Here is an 18909-nt window from a genome sequence, read left to right on the forward strand (position 1 = left end):
ACATACACTATCTGGTTTAATCCTCACCACAATCTGGAAGGAAACCGAGACTCAGAGATGTTAACTCAGGACACACAGCTAATAAGTGAGGGTGCCGGGATTCAATCCTGGAGCTGTCTGACTCAAGAGCACCACACCTTGCTGCCTGTGGATGTTCATCTGCCTGCAGGTCATTCATTCATCTACATCACTGTGTACCTTCCATGTGCCAGGCTCCATGGAGGAAGGTGAGAAAGACCCAGCTCGCAGGTACACATCCCAGCAGGGACGATGTCCTGCTGGAAAGGTGAGCAAGGCAGGACGCAGGGGAGGCTCCAGGCCTGGCTGACAGGCAAGGTGTCCTGTGAGCAGGGTTTGGGCCACAGGGCGGGGGTGGGGAGAATGGACATGGCTGCAGCTTAGGGCAAGAGCAGGGCCAAGGCGGGCTGTGGGAGTTGTGGAGCTCTGTGCTGGGGTCGTGGGGGCGCTGAGAAACTGAGGACAGCACCCTGAGGACGGCCAGGCCCTCCCTGGGTCAGAGCTCCCCACAGGAGCACCCTGCCTTCTTCTCAGCTCTTGGGAGGGAGGATGCAGGAGAGAAAAGGACCAGAGTCAGAGGAAAGTACACAGGAGGCAGAGGAGTTGGGCATAAGTATTTTAAACAAAGATGCATTTCTCAAGTGCAGAACTTAGAGCTTTTACACCCTCACAAGCTCTGCTTCTCTAAAAAGAGGAAGTGGCAAGCAAGCACTTCTCGACTGCATTTGCCCCCAAAACTCTTCTCAAGAGATGCTGACCAATGTCTGAGGGATACCAAGCATCCCAGACACCACTTTGGAAACACCGGGTCATGCACTGGCCTCTTGATTTTGGGGGGGCGGGGGGGGGGCAGTTTTTTGGCTGCTGAAGATTAGCCCTGAGCTAACATCTGTTGCCAATCTTCCTCCTTTTTTTTTTGTGCTTGAGGAAGATTAGCCCTGAGCTAACATCTGTTGCCAATCTTCCTCTCCTTTGTATGTGGGTCGCCATCACAGCATGACTGATGAGTAGTGCAGGTCTGCACCCGGGATCTAAACCCATGAACCGGGGCCGCCGAAGCAGAGCACGCGAAACTTAACCACTACGCCACAGGGCTGGCCCAGTGGCCTCTTGTTTTGAAATATAACTCACTGGCTATCAAATTTGGAAACGCCCTCAGAGGTAACCTAGTCTTCCCCTCCTTTTATAGACGGGGAACCTGGGGCCTAGGGAGGGACGAACGCGGTAGAGGTGACAGGTGGCCCCCACAGCCCGGCTGGGACTTGACCCCCGCCCTGGGTCTCCAGGCGTCTGTTGGGCCGTGGAGGACCTTGGCTGTACCAGGGCTCTGGGTTCCGTGTAGGTCTCTCCCATCAAACTCTGAGCTCCTCAAGGCCAGGGTCTGGCTCCATCACCTCCCCGCCCTGGCTCCTGGCCCTGTGCCCTGCACAGAGGGTACATTCATGAAAGTTCACTGCAGCACGAGAGATTCAGGGGAGACAACAGGAAGGGCCTTCTGGCAGCTGAGTTTGGCTAACAGGAATGAGCAGCCTCCCTTCTCTGAGGGCTCCTAAGAAGAGGGCAGAGGCCGGCTGCCCTGAGGCAGCACTGGGCACTGGCTCCAGCTTCCTTGTTCCCGGAGAGGGTGGGGTTGGGAGGGGAAGGAAGACTCGGGCACTAGGAGCGGCCTTCCTGGCCCAGCTCCGGGACCCTGAACTTGGACCAGAAACAGGGACGAGTGAGAGCCCCTGTCGGGACAGGCCCTGGAATGCTGTCCTCCTCCCCAAGTGAGTGCTCAGGCCCTCTGCCTCCAGGAAGCCACTCCTGCCCACTCCAGCCTCCCTAGTCTTTTCCTCCTTGGAACCCTGACAGCAACTCAGCTCAGGGAAGACTCCCTGAGGTGGTGCTGTGCCCTGGAGAGGCCAAGACCAAGAGGAGGGCATGCCCCTGCCCTCAGGGCTCCCCCAGCAGGGGGTGCAGCCCGGTCTGCGTGCCAGGCTGTGTGTGAGGAGATGAGAGAGGTGCAAAGCTATCTCCTTCTCCTCCACAGGAAAGTAAAACAGGAAAAGAATTCCAACCAAGGCGTCCAGGAGTGTGTCCCTGAAAAGAGGGCCTCTGAGCTGGGCTGCTGGCAGCGACTAGGGGAGCGCAGACAAGTGCAAAGCCTGGGGGGTAAGGAGGAGGACCCCGCTGGCTTGGGGTCTGGTGGCAGTCGGTAGAGCACTCAGGGCTGGGCTGAGGAGGTAAACTGTGGCCCGCCCACCATCAGCTGGGAGAGCTCGGCCGTCACTGAACCTCTCTGTGCCTCAGTTTCCTTCCTAGAAGGAGAAGAATGACAGCACCTACTCATAGGGTTGTTGGGAGGACCAAAGAGCCCAGCGACAGCAGCACTCAGAGCAGGCGGCCCACTGGGGGCTCTGGAAGCATTGGCCTTCCCTGTTGAGGGACACAGATGGGCGACGCCCACCCACAAGGAGCTCATCACACACCACCCTGGTCTGACATTGGGATCTGACGGCAGATTATCAAGACCTGACTGCAGGTCCAGAGCGGCTACTTGGGCCCCGGGTGCCCTGAATCGAAGAGCGCGTTCTTCTCCGCCTCCCAGCCCCACGTCACTGCTTCTAATCAGCATCCAGTGAGCCCCAACTGTGCACCGAACATTGAGCTGGCACTCATGTTTGCATGTGTGCATGTTCTTATTTAATTCTCCCATCTGCTTGGGGATGTAGTGACATATATAAAATTATCAACATTTCACACATGTGAAAACCGAGTCTCGAGAGGTTCATAGCATAATCTGCCCAAGGCCACATGGGTACTAGTGGCAGGATTTCCTGAGTCCAAGTCCAGTGCACTTTCCACTGCACCCCAAACCGAGGAGAACACAACCTGTCCAGAGGTGGGGGTGGCCTAGGAAACACTCAAGGGAGCCGCCCCCCAGCCCCTATACTCTCACCCAGACTAAGCTTCTATCTCAGTCCCTGCTGTACCCTTGACCCCTGGCCCGCGCCCCTCAGCCCTCGCCCTGGCCAATGCACAGCCCCGCCCCTGCCACACCCTGCAACTCCCTACACACCCCAGTGTAACTACAGCTCTGGCCTCTGGCTGTGGGGTCCAGAGCCCTGGTCCCCTGCCCCTCCTTGGAGATTTTGGGCCCTGCAGGGGGTCATCACAGCCTCACGGCTCCAGAGACCCCAGTAAGGGAGAGCAAGGCCTCCCAGGAAGTTTCAAAAAGTAAACACGTCTGGACTCCATCCCTAGAAACTCAGAATTAGCCAGTCTGCGGTGGGATCCCGGGTTCAGCATTTTTTTTTAACTCTACACATGACTCTAAAGTGCAGCAAGAACTAGAGCCAACGCTCTAGGCCTGGGAGCTCGGCAGGCCCCACTCCAGGCCTGCAGAGGGGGAGCCGGGTGATTCTGCGCACGTTTATGTGGAGAGGGACTGTCCTAGGCCAACCCTGACTTCACAGATCAGCATGGAAGGCCCCCTGGAGTGTGCGGGAGGCAGGCGGTGTGTGTTAGAGGCCCTGGGAGGGGCACAGGCCTGAGGAAGGAGTGAGAGGACCGCCTGGCCCAGCAGGTCTCACCCACACATGCCTAGAGATGGAAAGGGGCTTTCCCAGTGTCCCCTCCTCTGGTCCTCAGCCCTGCCCACTGAGGGAGTCAGGAAAAGAGTCTCATGCCCCACTAAGGAAACTGAGGCTGGGGCAGAGATTCAACTTGGCCAGCACCACGGGTCGCCCCTGCATGGCCCCTGGCTCTATGGGACAGCAGATTTCCCATCTCCTCTCAGTGGGTCCTGGGAGGCAGGCAAGGAGGGACGTGATCCACCCCAGGTGACAGATGAGGGGCTGGGCCCAGGGCAGGGAATCAAGGGTGGGGCCTTCCACAAAGCAAAACCAGGGCCCTAGGAAGAAGACTCAGGGACCCAAAGGGTTAAGGGTCAGTGGTGACCCTAAGCAGCTGTGCCAGGCAGGGTCATCGGGGGCTTCACGTTTGACTCACAGAATTTCACTCACTCTCCTCCTCTCGGGGGCCCGTCTGAGGAGTATATCTGGGACCAGCCTTCACAGAACCAGGTTGGATCCCAGGAAAACTCTGCTGCTCGGCCCAGGAAGGCAGCCTGGATCTCCACCGTCAGCCTCACGCTTGGGGCCCTCTCTGTCAGGGAGAGATGGCAGGCCACAGAGTCCACCTGTCACCACAGCTCACCGAGGATGGGCAGATTGGATTGGGGGGTACGGTAAGGGGGTCGCCAGCATCCTTGGGGAAGGGGACCCCTCCCACCCCAAGCAGGGAAGGGAACAGAAGGTGGCGCTGGCCCACCTGGTTGTTCTAAGGGCAGAGGCCCCCTGCCTTCACACAGGACCCCACGCCCTCTCCAAACTCCCTGCTCTGCAGGGATGACTATGGGTCCTTCACCTCCCCTGCTGGAGAAGGCTGGGCCCCCAGGGCCTGGGATGGGATGGAGATCACAGTTGCCAGCCTGGTGGGAGTGGTTCACAGCAGGGGTCCCCTAGCCCTGGGCCTCTGACAGCCTTCCCCCACACCCCTGCAGGCCCACCTGCCTCATCAGCACCTCTCAGCAGAAGCCTGAGCACAGCACTGAGGAGACAGGCGGAGCGAGGGAGAGAGAGACAGAGGGAGGGGAAGAGAGAGGTCCCCTCTGTCCAGCATGGCTTCTCCACAGACCGAGAGCACCCACTGCCACCCCCACCCCCATCCTGGCACAGCTGGGCCAAAGAGGGTAAGGGAGGAGGCGGGGAGTCGGAGAGGGAGCTGTGGGACCCCACACTCGGCTTCCTACGCTGGGCCCTCTCCCTCCACAGCCACCCCTCCCTGCCCTAGGGGGTCTCAGGCCAAATCACAGACACCACAGGGAGCAGGGAGGCCCTTCCCTCAAAGAGGAGGAACCAAGGGGTGAAGGGTGAATGGGGACCCACCGGGATCGAGAGATGCCAGGCAGGCGGGCAGCGGGCGGGCAGCAGCGGGTGTCGGAGACTGCTGCGGGCAGCCGGACACAAGCAGCTGGATGCTCGTCCCTCCGTCCCTCTGTCCATCCAGGGCGGCTCCTCTCTGGGCGGTTCTGAGGCCGGGCGGACGCTGTTAAAAAGCTTTTTATGTGTGTGTGTGTTAATCACATGATTGCCGTTCACCTGTATTTCGAACAAAGACAGCTCACTGTTTCAAGGCCCCGAACAAGAGTCTGGGCACAGGGAAGAGAAGGGAGGCGGGGGGAGGAGGGTTGGCAGCGCCGGGGGTGGCGTCGAGGAAAACTGGGGGGAGATTGTCCAAGGCCGGCAAGCGAGAGAAAGAGAAAACCCTTATCAAACTCCTAATTCACTGGGCTCCGAGGCCCCAGACACACTGGCCCGATTGTCTGGCTGGTTGTGTGTGTGAGCATGTGTGTGTGTGTGTTCCAATGTCCGCTCCCCCCACCCCCAACATGCCTTCGCCTCGTGTGACTACCTCATTGTGTCCCATTACCCACCCCCCTCCACCCCCTTGGCCTTTCCCAAGTATGAGGCCTTGCCTGGACCCCCTTTCCAGCCCGACTCCAGACAGGACTCCCTTGGGGTGGGCCTGGGGCCTTGCCCAGCTGCTGAGAGGCTCAGAACCATAGGTGGTGGCCAACTCGGCCCAGGCTCCATCTGTCCCTCCATGCAAGCCCCCACCTCTGCCTCAACACCCTCCCTCCCGTTGAGAAGAGAGAGGGGCTGTGACCTTTGGAGGAGAGACCTAGGAAAGAGGAGAGAAGAAGCCCTGGGTGATGGGCACGACAGAATAAGGGGAGGGGTCACCCAGCTGGGGAGGGGGCTGAGGGAGAAGTGGGCAGAGAGGAGGAAGAGGGGGATAGGGCAACTCCCCACTCTTTCTTGGGGTTGGGGAGGGGGAACTTCATGACAACCAGGACTGGGGACTCCTCCCACCAAGAGAGTGTAAACCTAGTGTAGAGAGAGTTGGGTGCCAGGAATTGGGGCCCCAGAAGCCTTTCAGACCTACCTGGGGAGGCCCCCTGGCCCAGCCCCATGCCCAGCCTCTGGGAACTTCAACCCTGTCTCTCTACCTTGAGCCAGCCTAGCCCTTCTGAGTGCCGGGTGTCTGGTGAGAGGGGAGCAGGGCTCCAGCCAGGGCATCTGCACTGGGCAGGGGGTGTCTGGCTGGCCCCTGCCTCAGCAGGTACGGACCTATGTTCTCTCTCTCTCGCCCTAAGTTGAGGCAGAGAGGGCAGCCGGGTGTGGGTAGGAGGCAGAGTGAGACAGGGTGAAGCAGTGCCTGGCCGCAGGCACTCAATAAGGCACTCAACAAGATGTCTTAAGTGAAGCCACACAAGTCGACAGGCCACTCACCTGCCTTCTTCTCATCCCTTCCCAATCCTTTGCCAGCTGCCCATCCTGCCACCTGAGGCAGAGGTTGAGGGTCCCAGTTGGGCCCAATTTTCCGCCAAGGAACAGGTTCTGACTCTGCCCACCTGCATCCCTTGGCTTTCCTGGCCTGACCATCCCCACCCCTCCGCCTCCCCTAAGCCCAGGCCTCAAGACCAGCTTGGGACAGCCGCGCAGCGAGCTGGGGTGGGGGCTGGCAGAGGAGCCCTGAGTGTTGGGGATGAAGGCAGGCGCTGGAGGCTCCACCTTCTGCCCTTCCCTCCCTCCCCTCCCCCTCCCCCTCTCCCCCTCCTTCCTTCCCCAGCCCTCGGCAGCAGCTCAGCGCTCAGTCAGTCTCAGGCTGTCCGGCCAGGGTGGTTGGTGGTGAGGATTCAGGCTCCGTCCTGACGAGGCCGTGGCCTGTGGCTCAGGGCCCCCCAGCCCCTCCCTTCCAACCCACCAGCGTCACCCCCCAGCCCCGAGCTGGACCGCACACCTTGGGACACGGTTTTCCACTTCCTAAGGACGAGTCCCAGACTGGAGGAGAGGTCCGAGGAGGTGAGTGAGTGCGCAGCCCGCTCCTCCGCTCCTCCCTTCCCGGGCCCAGGCCTGGACCCTGCTGTGGGGCGTGGGGTGGAGGGAGGCTGACACCGCATCTGCCCCCACCAGCTCCTCCAGACCCGTCAGGGGCAGGCGGCAGGGAAGACGAAAGGTGAGAGAAAAGGTGGGAAATTCCAGGAGCCAGGATTAGAGCAGGATAAAGAGTCCGTTTTTCTTCCTTTCCATCAACAAACCTCCACCCAAAAGGAGGTTTAAAAAAACCCAAACCCACCCACACCAAGAGACGGTTGGGACCAGGTGGTGGGAAGACGCAGAGGCGGGAGCTAGGAGGCCGAGCCAGGGTCTGGCATGTGCGCGGGCCCCAGGCTGCAACGAGTCCAGAGGGAACAGGGCGGGCGCCACCTCGGGGCTGTGCCCGCGTCGCGTCCCGGGCGGCCCTCGGGGCTGCGCGCAAGGCCGCTCCATCACGCCCTCCTTCCCGTCCAGGTGGGCGTTGGACTCTTCGCGAGGACCCCGGCGGCGGGCCCCGGGGAGGCGGCCGAGGTGGCAGCGGCCGGGGGCGACATGGCGGAGGAGCAGGACCTCTCCGAGGTGGAGCTGAGCCCCGTGGGCTCCGAGGAGCCCCGCTGCCTGTCCCCGGGGAACGCGCCTTCGCTGGGGCCCGACGGCGGGGGCGGCGGCGGATCGGGCCTGCGAGCCAGCCCTGGGCCCGGAGAGCTGGGCAAGGTCAAGAAGGAACAGCAGGACGGCGAGGCGGACGATGACAAGTTCCCCGTGTGCATCCGCGAGGCCGTCAGCCAGGTGCTGAGCGGCTACGACTGGACGCTGGTGCCCATGCCGGTGCGCGTCAACGGCGCCAGCAAGAGCAAGCCGCACGTCAAGCGGCCCATGAACGCCTTCATGGTGTGGGCGCAGGCGGCGCGCAGGAAGCTGGCCGACCAGTACCCGCACCTGCACAACGCCGAGCTCAGCAAGACGCTGGGCAAGCTCTGGAGGTGAGCGCCCCGACCCGCCTCCGGGGGGCTCCCGGGCCCTCTCGCTGGGGTAGAGTCGGGCTGCACAGGCACTGCCCGGACCCTGCTCCCGGGGGCAGCCACCTCCTTGCTGTCACCGGAGCCACGGCGTGGGCAGCGGGCCCGCCCCTCCCCCACAGGTCGCCCCCTGGGGTTGCGCTGGCTCAGAGCTCCCACGGCCTAGGCCCGGCTCCCCACCTGGGGCAGTGGGCTGGAAGGCGCCCCCTCGTGGCTGGAATTCTGTCGGTGGCAGGCGGTAGGGCCTGGGCTTCTTCCTGGAGGAGTGAAGGCGGGCGCGAGGGCTGGGTGGCGGAGGATCCCACACCACAGGCCTTCGCTAACCGCTTCCCCACAGGCCCGCACACTCGGGGGGCCGCTGCCACGCTTCCAGTGGTCAGGAGCGTGCGGGGAAACGCTTGGAAAAGAACGGAAGGCCTGGCTGGAGAGGCAGGGAAACTGAGGCAGCCAGATGGAGAACTGGGAGCAGTTCAAGGGAAACAAGGAATTCAGACAGGAGTCGTTGAAAGAGTGAGGGATGGAGAACTGGCCCAGGGTCCTGTCCTATCCCAGCTGCCTTCACTGTGCCTTCCTGACCCCACCCTCCCTCAGACAGGGGCTTCTTCATCCCCCAGGGAAGGGGACACCCAGAAAGAAGCCTCCCCCTCCCACCCCGTCCCAGCGCTGCCAGGCTTGTCTCTCTGTCCCTCCCTCTCCCAGTCCGGCGCCATCTTCTTTTCCAGGGCCCCACCCAGCGCTGAGTAACCTCCTACCCCTCCAGCCGCGGAGCTGGAGCTGAGCACCCTGGCCGGGAGGAAAGCTGGGCCCCCTTCCTACCAGGGTTCCTCAGAGCCTCAGTTCCCTGGGACCAGCCCAAACCTCTGGGGAAAACATCTCCTCAAGGAGGAACTCCGCCACCCTCCCCTCAGCTTTGGGGCTCAGCCTGGCCCCCTTCCGGGATATGTCGAGCAGGGTGAGCCTCCACCCCCAGAATCCTTGGCAGCTCCCAAAGACTACAGGGGCTGCAGGAGACGAGCGCCTGATTCCCCACTAGACTGCCCAAGAGAGCCCAGAAAGGCAAAGGGGCCACAGAGGCCATGTAACAGCTGGTGGCAGAGCCAGGGCCAGAACTAGGTCTCCTGACTCTTTGTCCAGCGGTCTTCCCTACACCATCCTTGGTGACAGCAGTGGGTCACCCCGTCACTCTAAGGTGTGGTCAGGAGGTTGTGAGGGTGGGGGCAGAGAAGAAGAGAGCAGAAGTGAGGCACCTCTGGGTTTCAGAAAGTTTGGGCTTTATCTGAGGAGCCTGCTTCCCTCCCCTGCCGGCCCCCAGCACAGTGGAGACTGGATGTAGAAGGCCAAAAGCTTAAAGTGGTGGAAGGAGCAGGGGGGCCCCAAGAGAGCCAGAGGGATTCCCATCCAGCCCCCTGGCCCCATCCTTGCTGAGTGTTTGCTGAAGGCCTGGTGCCCTTGCCCTCCACCTCCCAGCCCTTAGCGCTCTGCTCATCCTTGGCAGGCCCTAGGCTCAGTGGACAGCCTGCGGCAAGCACCCAGCGGGTCCAGCTCTACCCAAGAACAGAGATCGAAGCTAGCTCCTCTGCCCAAGGTCCATCCACACCCGGATAGGGCTCAGCCCAGGCCAGTACCCTTGGTGCTGTGGGACGCAGAAGAGCAAGTGAGAGGCAGGCAACCAGCAGGGAGACAGATGGGCAGACAGAGCAGGCCGTGGGGACAATAAGCAGGCCACAGCGCAAGCCCAATGACAGCATCCCACCACCTCTATTGCCCAGGATTTAAGATTGGACTCTCCACTGTCCCTGGCCCTCTTCCCCCAGGCCAGAACCCTGCGCTTGGGCTCCCTTGGGAGGATTTGTTCCTGGGCACCGCTCAAGCTGTGCACACAGAGGCCCAGGGTGCCCCCCAGGGGCCAATCTGGGATGGGGCAGTCTGGAGAGCAGGCACTGCTTGCTCAGGACCCAGCCCCGGGGAGAAGAGTGGTGGGCAATGGCACAGAGCAAAGGCTCTTCCACCAGGTGGGCAGGGCCCTGGGATCCTGGGTGGTGGCCCTGAGAGGCATCTGGATATGGGCTGGGCTGGCCAGTCTCTCCAGGGGTCCTCCTGAAATACCCCAGGCTCATGACTCCCAGGCCATCAGAAAGGGGGATGGTTAGGTAGGCAGAACTGAAAAGCAGAGGCCCTAAACCTGAAAAGAGAAAGACATGCAGACGTGTGGTATGCTGGAAGTGGGTTGGGGTCAGACATACCAGCGTCCAGGTCCTGGCTCCTAAGTGGCTGCGTGCTTCAACTGTCACACAAACCTTCGGTGCCCGCCTAGGAATGACTGTTAGATGCTGATCCGGTGCTGGTTGGATGTTGGTTGACCAACCTGCAAAGAATAACTAGAGCCTAGAGACTCAAGGGGATCACAGGCTGGAGTCTCTCCTGAACCCCAGGCCACCAGGCCCCTTCCCTGACAGGAGGAGCATACGGAGAAGCAGCCGGTGGCCTCACCTTGGGAGCCCCTCAGTTGGGGTTTCCAGTTTGGGTGTGGAACCAGCCTACCCTCTGCCCGCCCCTATTCCAAACCTTAAAGACCCAGAGGACAGAGGTGAAGTGAAGGTGCAGATGAGAACTGGGTTTGCAGTTAGAGCTGTGGGTGACATCAGGGAGGGGGGACAGTGTTGAGTGAGGGCCAGTGCTGGAGTCAAGATTAAACTTGAGATTGGGCCTCCGTGGTGGGGCAGGATGGGTCTGGGGTTAGGAGAGAGCCTGAACAGAGCTGAGGGTAGTCTGGATGAGGCTGGGCCTGGGGCTGGAGGTGGGGTTGGCCATCTGCAGCCCATGAGGGACCAGGCTGAGGTTAGGGCTGAGGCCAGGGCTGGTGGTGCCCCCCACCCCCACCCCACACTGGTGTTAGGTTTCTGTTGAGGTTAGGGTACTGCTGGGAATTAGATGGGAGGCGGCAGTAGTGTACAGTGTTGGGATCTTCACCCTCTTCTGGCCTTTGTCCCCATTCAGCGCCCCCTGCCATTTTCTTGCTCATTCACACCCAGTTGCCAGCTAGACAGCACAGGGAAGGTTTGGGTGGGAGAGGGAGCTCAGGTCCCCAGCCATCCCAGGAGCCTCTGTGTTGGGGCCCACGGCTGGCTGAGCCTGCTCTGCACGCTCATGTGCAGCCCCCCCACCAACACACACACACATTTGGGGCTGCCCCACCTACTACCCTGAGCCCAGTGGCCTGGCTGGGAGGCATGGCTCGGGGGAGGAAGCATCCCACTCTGTGACCCCCAAGGTCCTGCTCTGGGGTCTCCATCCCATCACTCAGCTAGACGGACCCTTGGAGAAAGCTGGGCCAAGGCTGGGCTTGGGCGGCCTTGGGGGAGGGGGTAGTGGGGGAGGCTAAGCCGCAGAGGAATGCTGCTGCCGGCTAGGAGGTGCCTGGTGTGACCACCCCCTCCCGTCCTGGGCAGGCAGGGCTCGGTCTTCTGCTGATTGGGGGAAGAGGGCACCTACTAGGGGGCGGGGGCAGCTGGAGAGAGAGGCCCTTTGGGCAGAGGGACAGAGCTGCTCCCACAGAGTCCCTTATATCTAGGACTCTGCGAGTCTGTGTTTGTTCCCCTCAGCTCCCTCTGCAAGGTACCCACCCTCCCCTCCTTACCCTGGGGCAGCCAAGCGTTGAACACCCCCTTTCCCGCTCCAGCCCTGCCCTGGAGCTGGAGTTGAGTGGGCAGGGGCACTGCCTTCAGGGCTTCCCTCCACTGGCTGGTCTCAGGGACTGCAGAGAGGGTCTGTCTGCGCTGTCCCAGGGTCCAGGAAGACCATCCAGCTTCCTCTACCCTCTGTCACTCCCTGGACAAGGAGCTGTGATGCCCCCCAGGAGGCAGTGCCCCCACATAGTGAAGAAGATTCACATCTGCCCCCCTGGTCCCACCACGCTGCAATTCACAAAATCAGTATTCCTGAGTTGAGAGGGCCCGCCCCAAGTCCTCCTGTCCAACTCCCCCGCAAGCAGCATCAGAATAGCACCTCTTTCTCAAGGCGCCCACCCCCCATCCCCAGGCCTGGTGCAAAGTGCTTCCATCCAGCCACACCCAGGAAAGTAGGTATTATCCTAGGTTTTATAGGTGAAGAAACTAAGGCTTAGAGAAGTGACTTGCCCACAGTCACACAGCTAGTAAGTAAAGACTGAGCTCTTCTCCCTCACCGTGCTGCTTCTCTGTTTGCACACCTCCAGTCCCAGGGAGCTCACTCCCTAACAAGGCAGCCAGCTCCACTTGTAGACAGTTTTGAAGAGAAAGTTTTTCCTTCCTTAAACTGAAGGAAGCTCTGTGCCCCTCATAAGCTCAATTTCTACTTCTAATTCCATCCTCAGGGGCCGCCAGGAGCAGCAGGCCCCTTCACACCCCAGCCCCCGACAGATGTGGAGGCAGAGATCACAGCCCTCTGAGGCCATTGTTTCTCGGGCCTCGAATCTTCCAGTCCATAAATCAAAGGGCAAGCCCTCAACCAGGCCCTGCCCACTGGGATTCCCATCTCCAGGCCTCATTTCTTCCAGGGAAGACACTCACGCTAGCCCCTCTGCTGTCTCCCCAACTGCCCCACCCCAGGCTGCTGAACGAGAGTGACAAGCGTCCCTTCATTGAGGAGGCTGAGCGGCTCCGGATGCAGCACAAGAAGGACCACCCGGACTACAAGTACCAACCACGGAGGCGGAAGAATGGGAAGGCGGCCCAGGGGGAGGCGGAGTGCCCGGGCGGGGAGGCCGAGCAGGGCGGTGCTGCCGCCATCCAGGCCCACTACAAGAGTGCCCACCTGGACCACCGGCACCCGGGAGAGGGCTCCCCAATGTCAGACGGGAACCCCGAGCACCCCTCAGGTGAGTGCTGGGCTGGGAGCTGGCAGGGGGCTGAGGAAGAGTTGTGGGTGAGGGGAGCTTGGGCTGTGGGAGAGGTGAAGGCTGGAAGGCATGAGACCCTGACACCCCACAACACCCTGGGCTCTGGGAAGGGCTTGCCAGGCTGTGCAGGGCCCAGAGTAAGCTCAGTGGGAACTCAGGTGCCAGGGGAGGTGGCTGGGCAAGAGGGCTGTGGCGGACGGAAGGGGGCACTGCTGCTGGGTGAAGAGGCCAGTTAAGGAGGCCATGGAGGCCAGGGGGCGAGTTGCAACTAGCAAAGTGGGATCAGGATGATTTTGAGGAATGAGAGATCAAATGGAGGAGACACCTCCTGGTCTGATGGGGGAGCCACGGCATGTAATGCTGAGCACAGGCCATGGATGGGCCAGACAGAAGGCATCTTGTTTCATTCTCGTTAATTGAGCATCCGCTGTGTGCCAGGCACGGTGCTAATTGCCGTATGTGTGTTCACTCAGTCTATCACTCTCCGCTGTGAGGAGGCAGCCCCACCACCAGGGCTCGGCCTCACCTGTGTGGCAAGTTACTGTCATCTTACAGAAAACCGAGAGTAACTCAGCTGATGTCTAAGCCCAGACAGCGTGGCTCCGGGGCCTCTGCTGGCACCACAGCTGCCTCGATGGTATTCATAATGTACAGAATGCCGTGCAGGGGTCAGGTACAGGGAGGTCTTCGTGAGCAGAGCTCTGCCTTCAGGAGACATGCCCTGAGCCCTCCTTCGTGCCAGGCCTGGGAGCAGACATGAGGGGCACAAACAAGAAGCTGTGGTCCCTGGTCTCAGGAGCCATGGCCTAGGGGAGGAGCGGGATGACAAGTGAACTAAGCACAGGAAGACACAAGTGCACACGAAGCCCGTGTGAGACGCAGAGGGGGCCTGACCTCTAGGGAGGAGTCATCCTGTCCATCTAGTCAGGTCTCGAAAAATATCCAGCTGCCCGCAAGACTCTGATCAAGGAAGGCTTCCAGAAGAGGCCATGTCTGAGTTTGGTATTGTCTCTGTTTTACTGATAAGGAAACTGGTTAAGAGAAGACAGAGGTTTGTCCAGAGTCACAGCAAGTGACAGAGCCAGGATTGAAACCCCAGTCCAGAGCACTTGGCCAGTGCAGGACTCAGCACTGCCTCTGGTCTGATGAAGGAGGCTCAGGCCTGCCCTCAAGGAGCTCCTGGTCTCATGGACCATGGACTGTTCTCTCTCTGATGGGATCCCCAGTCCAGCCCTCTCGCCCCCGCACATGTATGCCTCACCTTCAGAGATTCAGGGACACACATGCCCACCCGCAGACACAGACACACCAGAAGACCCTGGACCATGTACAGAGCAACTGTCTCAGAATATAACTGTGGGCATGGCTTTTTCTGAGCCTCTAAGGCCCAGCTCAGCTCCCTGTCCTCAGTGAGACCTTCCCCATGTCCCCAGGGCAGGGTGGGTGGCTTCCTCCGCTGGTCCCCTGAGCCCTCTGCATATCTGTCATCACAGAAGGTCTGGCGCTGCCCTTTAGTCGTGTGTAGGTCTCTGGATTTCCCCCTAGACTATGGGCTTCTGAAGACAGGGACCCATTTTATTTACGTTTGTATGCCCTGCACCTGGCACAGTGCCTGGCACTTAGCAGTGCCCCCTAAGTATTTGCTGAATGAATATGTGAATGAGAAAATGGACAGACAAGGGAACAGGGGTGGAGCAAGTTAGTTATCTAAGTGCTCTCCTGAGCAAGAGGGCAGGCAGCACAGCACAGTGTGATGGGCACTGGGGGCATGGCCAGTGGGACTGGGTCAGAGGCAACGTTTGCTGGAGTAAGGGGCACTTGAGCTAGCCTTGGGAGGAGGGATGGGGTTGGAAGGGACACATGGCTGTTGAGGGGCCAGGGCCAGAGGAGGCACAGGCAAGCCAGCCAAAGTGAAACAGAGGAGTTAAGAGTGGCAAGGGTAGGTGACATCAGCAAGAGTGACCAGCAGAGGCTGAGTGTGCCCTGCAGAGAGAGCAGGCGAGCGCAGACCAACAGGCCAGTGCCCCTCGGATCAGTAGCAAAGGAAGAATGGGAACTGGGAGGGAAGCCAACTTTAGCTGATGTGGGAAAGAACTTTCCAACAGGAAAGGTTTTTCAAAATGAAGCAGGCCCCTCCAGGAGGTGAGTGACAGAGGGGAGTCCTGCTCTGGGTGGGAGGCAAGACCCATCCCTAAGATTTGGGAATTTCATAAACAACTGGAGACCAACCCAAAACCATTATATAAATGAATGCCAACTCAGGCTTCCCAAACATGTGAAATTTACAAGGTCACACGGTAGGGAGGCCCTTAGCCTCCAGAAGGCCTCTTGTCTGAAGGTGAACCATCAGAATCCAGAAGCCTTGGACTTTGTTTCTCACTTTTTTTTTTTTTTAAAGATTTTATTTTTTCCTTTTTCTCCCCAAAGCCCCCCGGTACATAGTTGTGTATTCTTCGTTGTGGGTCCTTCTAGTTGTGGCATGTGGGACGCTGCCTCAGCGTGGTCTGATGAGCAGTGCCATGTCTGCACCCAGGATTCGAACTAACGAAACACTGGGCCGCCTGCAGCGGAGCGCGCGAACTTAACCACTCGGCCACGGGGCCAGCCCCTGTTTCTCACTTTTTCTCTGTCTCCTTTCCACCCAGGTCAGAGCCATGGCCCACCCACTCCTCCAACCACCCCAAAGACAGAGCTGCAGTCGGGCAAGGCAGACCCCAAGCGGGATGGGCGCTCCATGGGGGAGGGCGGGAAGCCTCACATCGACTTCGGCAACGTGGACATCGGTGAGATCAGCCACGAGGTAATGTCCAACATGGAGACCTTTGATGTGGCTGAGTTGGACCAGTACCTGCCGCCCAATGGGCACCCAGGCCATGTGGGCAGCTACTCAGCAGCTGGCTATGGGCTGGGCAGTGCCCTGGCTGTGGCTAGTGGACACTCTGCCTGGATCTCGAAGCCGCCAGGCGTGGCTCTGCCCACGGTCTCGCCACCTGGGGTGGATGCCAAAGCCCAGGTGAAGACGGAGACCGCGGGGCCCCAGGGGCCCCCGCACTACACCGACCAGTCATCCACCTCGCAGATCGCCTACACCTCCCTCAGTCTGCCCCACTATGGCTCCGCCTTCCCCTCCATCTCGCGCCCCCAGTTTGACTACTCTGACCATCAGCCCTCAGGACCCTATTACGGCCATTCGGGCCAGGCCTCTGGCCTCTACTCGGCCTTCTCCTACATGGGGCCCTCGCAGCGGCCCCTCTACACGGCCATCTCTGACCCCAGCCCCTCAGGGCCCCAGTCCCACAGCCCCACACATTGGGAGCAGCCAGTATATACGACGCTGTCTCGGCCTTAAAGGGGGCCCTGTCACCACAGCCCTGCCTGGCCTCTCTGGGTAGCACGTCCCTTCCCCCAGCCCTTGCGCCCTGTTTCTCGCCCATCTCAGGCCTGGTGGTGGCTGTGGAAGAGGCTGGAGAGGCTGACAGCTGAGGGAAGGCTTTCTGTCTGGTTCACAGCCTTTGATGATCCCACCCCATCCTATCCAGGCTCCAACCCAGGCAAGGCCCTGGGCTACTAGGCTGGGCAGAGGAGAAGGAGGTTGATCGTTGCCCCTAGACTGAAAGATGAGGGGCTGCACCTTCCCCCCAGGAATGACCCTCGATCCCAGGACCTGAGAAGGACCCGCTCATCCTCCTCTGGGAGGAGGGGAAAGCATCTAGGGTTGGATGGGAACCAGAGGCCTTGCCACTCCTGTGCCCGTGTCTGCTCTTGCATGGAGAATGAGGGGTCTGACATAACCATGCCACCTGTGCCACATGCCTAAGAGCAAGGCCAACCAGAGACCTGCATCATTGCCTAGAGCAGACTACATCTGCCCCTCGGGCTGAGGACAACTTTGAACACCCTCGGCGGGTATAGGGCTGGGGTGGGGGCTCAGAGGGAGGTCTCATCCCCTCAGTGCCCCTTCCCCTCCTGAACACAGGAAGGAATTGGCACAGAGGTCCCCAGATCCAATTCTGTGCCAATAGCCTCATTCTTTGTCTTACTGAGAAAGACAGCCCCCTTCCTACTCCACTACAACCTCCCAGACCATGAGGGGTATCCCAGGAAGCGAGGAGGCAGGGGCTCCAGGAAAGGATTCCCAGACAATTCACGGAGCCTTCCTCCTGGGCTCCTCGCCAACTCCCTCTTCCCTCATCAGGCTCTGTGGCCCCTGCTCTGTCAGCCCCAACTCCTTGGGCTTCCCAGAGAGTTATAGCTGCTCAGGCCCAAACCCTCGGCTCCAGGAGGAGACGCAGGGCCCAGCCCCCAGGTTGCTGGCAGCAGGCTGAAGACACTAAACTCCTGACATGTACATTCTGCCCTGGCCTTTTGCCCTTTGCCTCCCAGTGGTATTTGAATAAAGTATGTAGCTCTGTCTGCCCCTATTTTCCTGTTCTGCATCCCCCTCGATCCACATGTAATGCATTACTGCTCCCCTCTTATTTATCTCAGTAGCTTCCTCTCCCCTCTCCCCTCCCCTAGCTCCTCCAGCCCCTATTAACTCTGCATTAAGCATTCCACATAATAAAATTAAAGGTTCCAGTTACTGCTTGGTGGGCCTGACCTGGCCTGTCTCTTGGTCTCATCCCTGTACCAGTGCTTCCTCAAACGCTTTCTGGAAGTAGCTAGAGGTAGAATGCAAAGAACAGATAATCCAAAGTTCTCCTCTCTCCCTAAGAAGGTGGGGGTGATGCAGTGGGTCAGGACAACTGGCATCACAGTGGGGTCGGTCTGTGCTAGGGACTGAGGCCTCAGACAGGAGCTCTTCCCCAGCCCAGCTGTGCCCACACTGCAGGTGGGCCACTCCCTGGCTCAAGCTGGAACTCAGTGAGAGTGCCGTCCAAGCAGCCTCTGTGCTCATCCAACAGAGAGGGGGCCTTGCAAAGAATTCAAGGGAGCAGTCCACTCCAGGATCTAGCCGAGACCTGAGAGCAGCTGCCCATGTCTAAGTGTAAAGGAAGAATGGCAGACGTGCAATCTAATCCTTCACAGCTTGCTCCCCAAGAGCTCTTTCCTCAGCAGAACTCCACCCTGCATTCGGGGGCCAGGAGCCACTCCACCTCAGGGACAGGGGAAATCTCTTCACCACCTGCTCCACTGATGGACAGCTCCAGTGGTTGGACATCCTTCCTTATACCCAGCTCATAACAACCGTAATAGCTGCCATGTAGCAAGTGCTCCCTGGCCAAGTGCTTTGTTATCAGGCCTATGAAGGAGTGGGTCAGACCGTCAGCTCCATTTTCCAGATGGGGAACTGATGCTTTGAGAGGTTGATGCTAAGTGCTGGTGCCAGAATTTGAAGGCAGCTCTGATGCCAAAGCTAGCGCTCTTAACCATCATCTCTTCCACCTGTCCATCGTTTGCCAGCCCTACTTCCACTTTTAATCTGAAGCGATGCTTCCCTCACTGCTCCAGATCAGCATCGCCAGCTCCATTACCCGTTTCTTCTAGCTGTGGGCTCCAGCCCCTCACCTCCTAGTCAGGACCTGGGGTAGGGCGGGGAGCACCAAGAACCAGCGCAGGCCTCCAGGGTGGCCAAACTCCCATCTCGAAGCTGCATCGTGTGAGCTTTTCAGGCAACCTTGCCAACACTGCTGGCTGCCATGAAGCTTAGTGTAAGTGCAAACCCCTGCTCTTGTAGACAATATCTCTGCCAAGTCAGATCACCCTAAAACTGTATATAAGCTGTTTTCTGGTGTTGTGTTTATTTTGTTGTGTTGTAGATAAATGCAGGATTTTATACTGATCTTTAACAGATTTCATCTTGTTGGATTTGACCATTTCCCCACCTGTATTAAATCTTTTGGAATTCTGAATCCAACTTATTAGCTCTCCTTCTGAGCTTTATGTATCTGCAAACTTGAATATCCTCATTCAAGTCACTAATAAAAAAGGTTGAAATCAAGAGGGACAGGCCCTGTGTACACCACTAAACACCTCTCCACCATCAATTCAATTATCTTACTCTTAGGAGAAAACTGTACAATCAATTATGAATCTATCTAATTACACCATCATGAAGTGCAAACTTCTCCAA

General features: G+C 59.4%; 2 protein-coding genes and 1 long non-coding RNA gene across 3 annotated transcripts in view; 2 read left to right on the forward strand and 1 right to left on the reverse strand.

Moving 5' to 3' along the window:
• Positions 1–7495, reverse strand: part of LOC123283572 (uncharacterized) — a 49358-nt gene extending 41863 nt beyond the window's left edge. The window contains exons 1-3 of the mRNA XM_070508503.1: positions 7442–7495; positions 4947–5106; positions 4023–4164 (exon numbers count right to left, since the gene is read on the reverse strand). Of these exons, the coding sequence (XP_070364604.1) occupies positions 4023–4164; positions 4947–5106; positions 7442–7495 (356 nt within the window). The remainder of the gene's footprint in view (positions 1–4022; positions 4165–4946; positions 5107–7441) is intronic.
• Positions 47–2765, forward strand: LOC139045033 (uncharacterized). Its single transcript, XR_011502595.1, has 3 exons — positions 47–286; positions 2048–2169; positions 2308–2765. It is a non-coding gene; the product is annotated as an uncharacterized lncRNA (long non-coding RNA).
• Positions 6711–18693, forward strand: SOX10 (SRY-box transcription factor 10). Its single transcript, XM_044779908.2, has 4 exons — positions 6711–6926; positions 7416–7924; positions 12547–12815; positions 15482–18693. The coding sequence occupies exons 2-4, from the start codon at positions 7494–7496 to the stop codon at positions 16183–16185; spliced, it is 1404 nt and encodes a 467-aa protein (XP_044635843.2). The 5' UTR covers positions 6711–6926; positions 7416–7493; the 3' UTR covers positions 16186–18693.
• Positions 18694–18909: the final 216 nt, after the last annotated feature.

This window comes from Equus asinus, chromosome 4 (assembly GCF_041296235.1).
Source record: "Equus asinus isolate D_3611 breed Donkey chromosome 4, EquAss-T2T_v2, whole genome shotgun sequence".
NCBI lineage: Eukaryota > Metazoa > Chordata > Mammalia > Perissodactyla > Equidae > Equus > Equus asinus.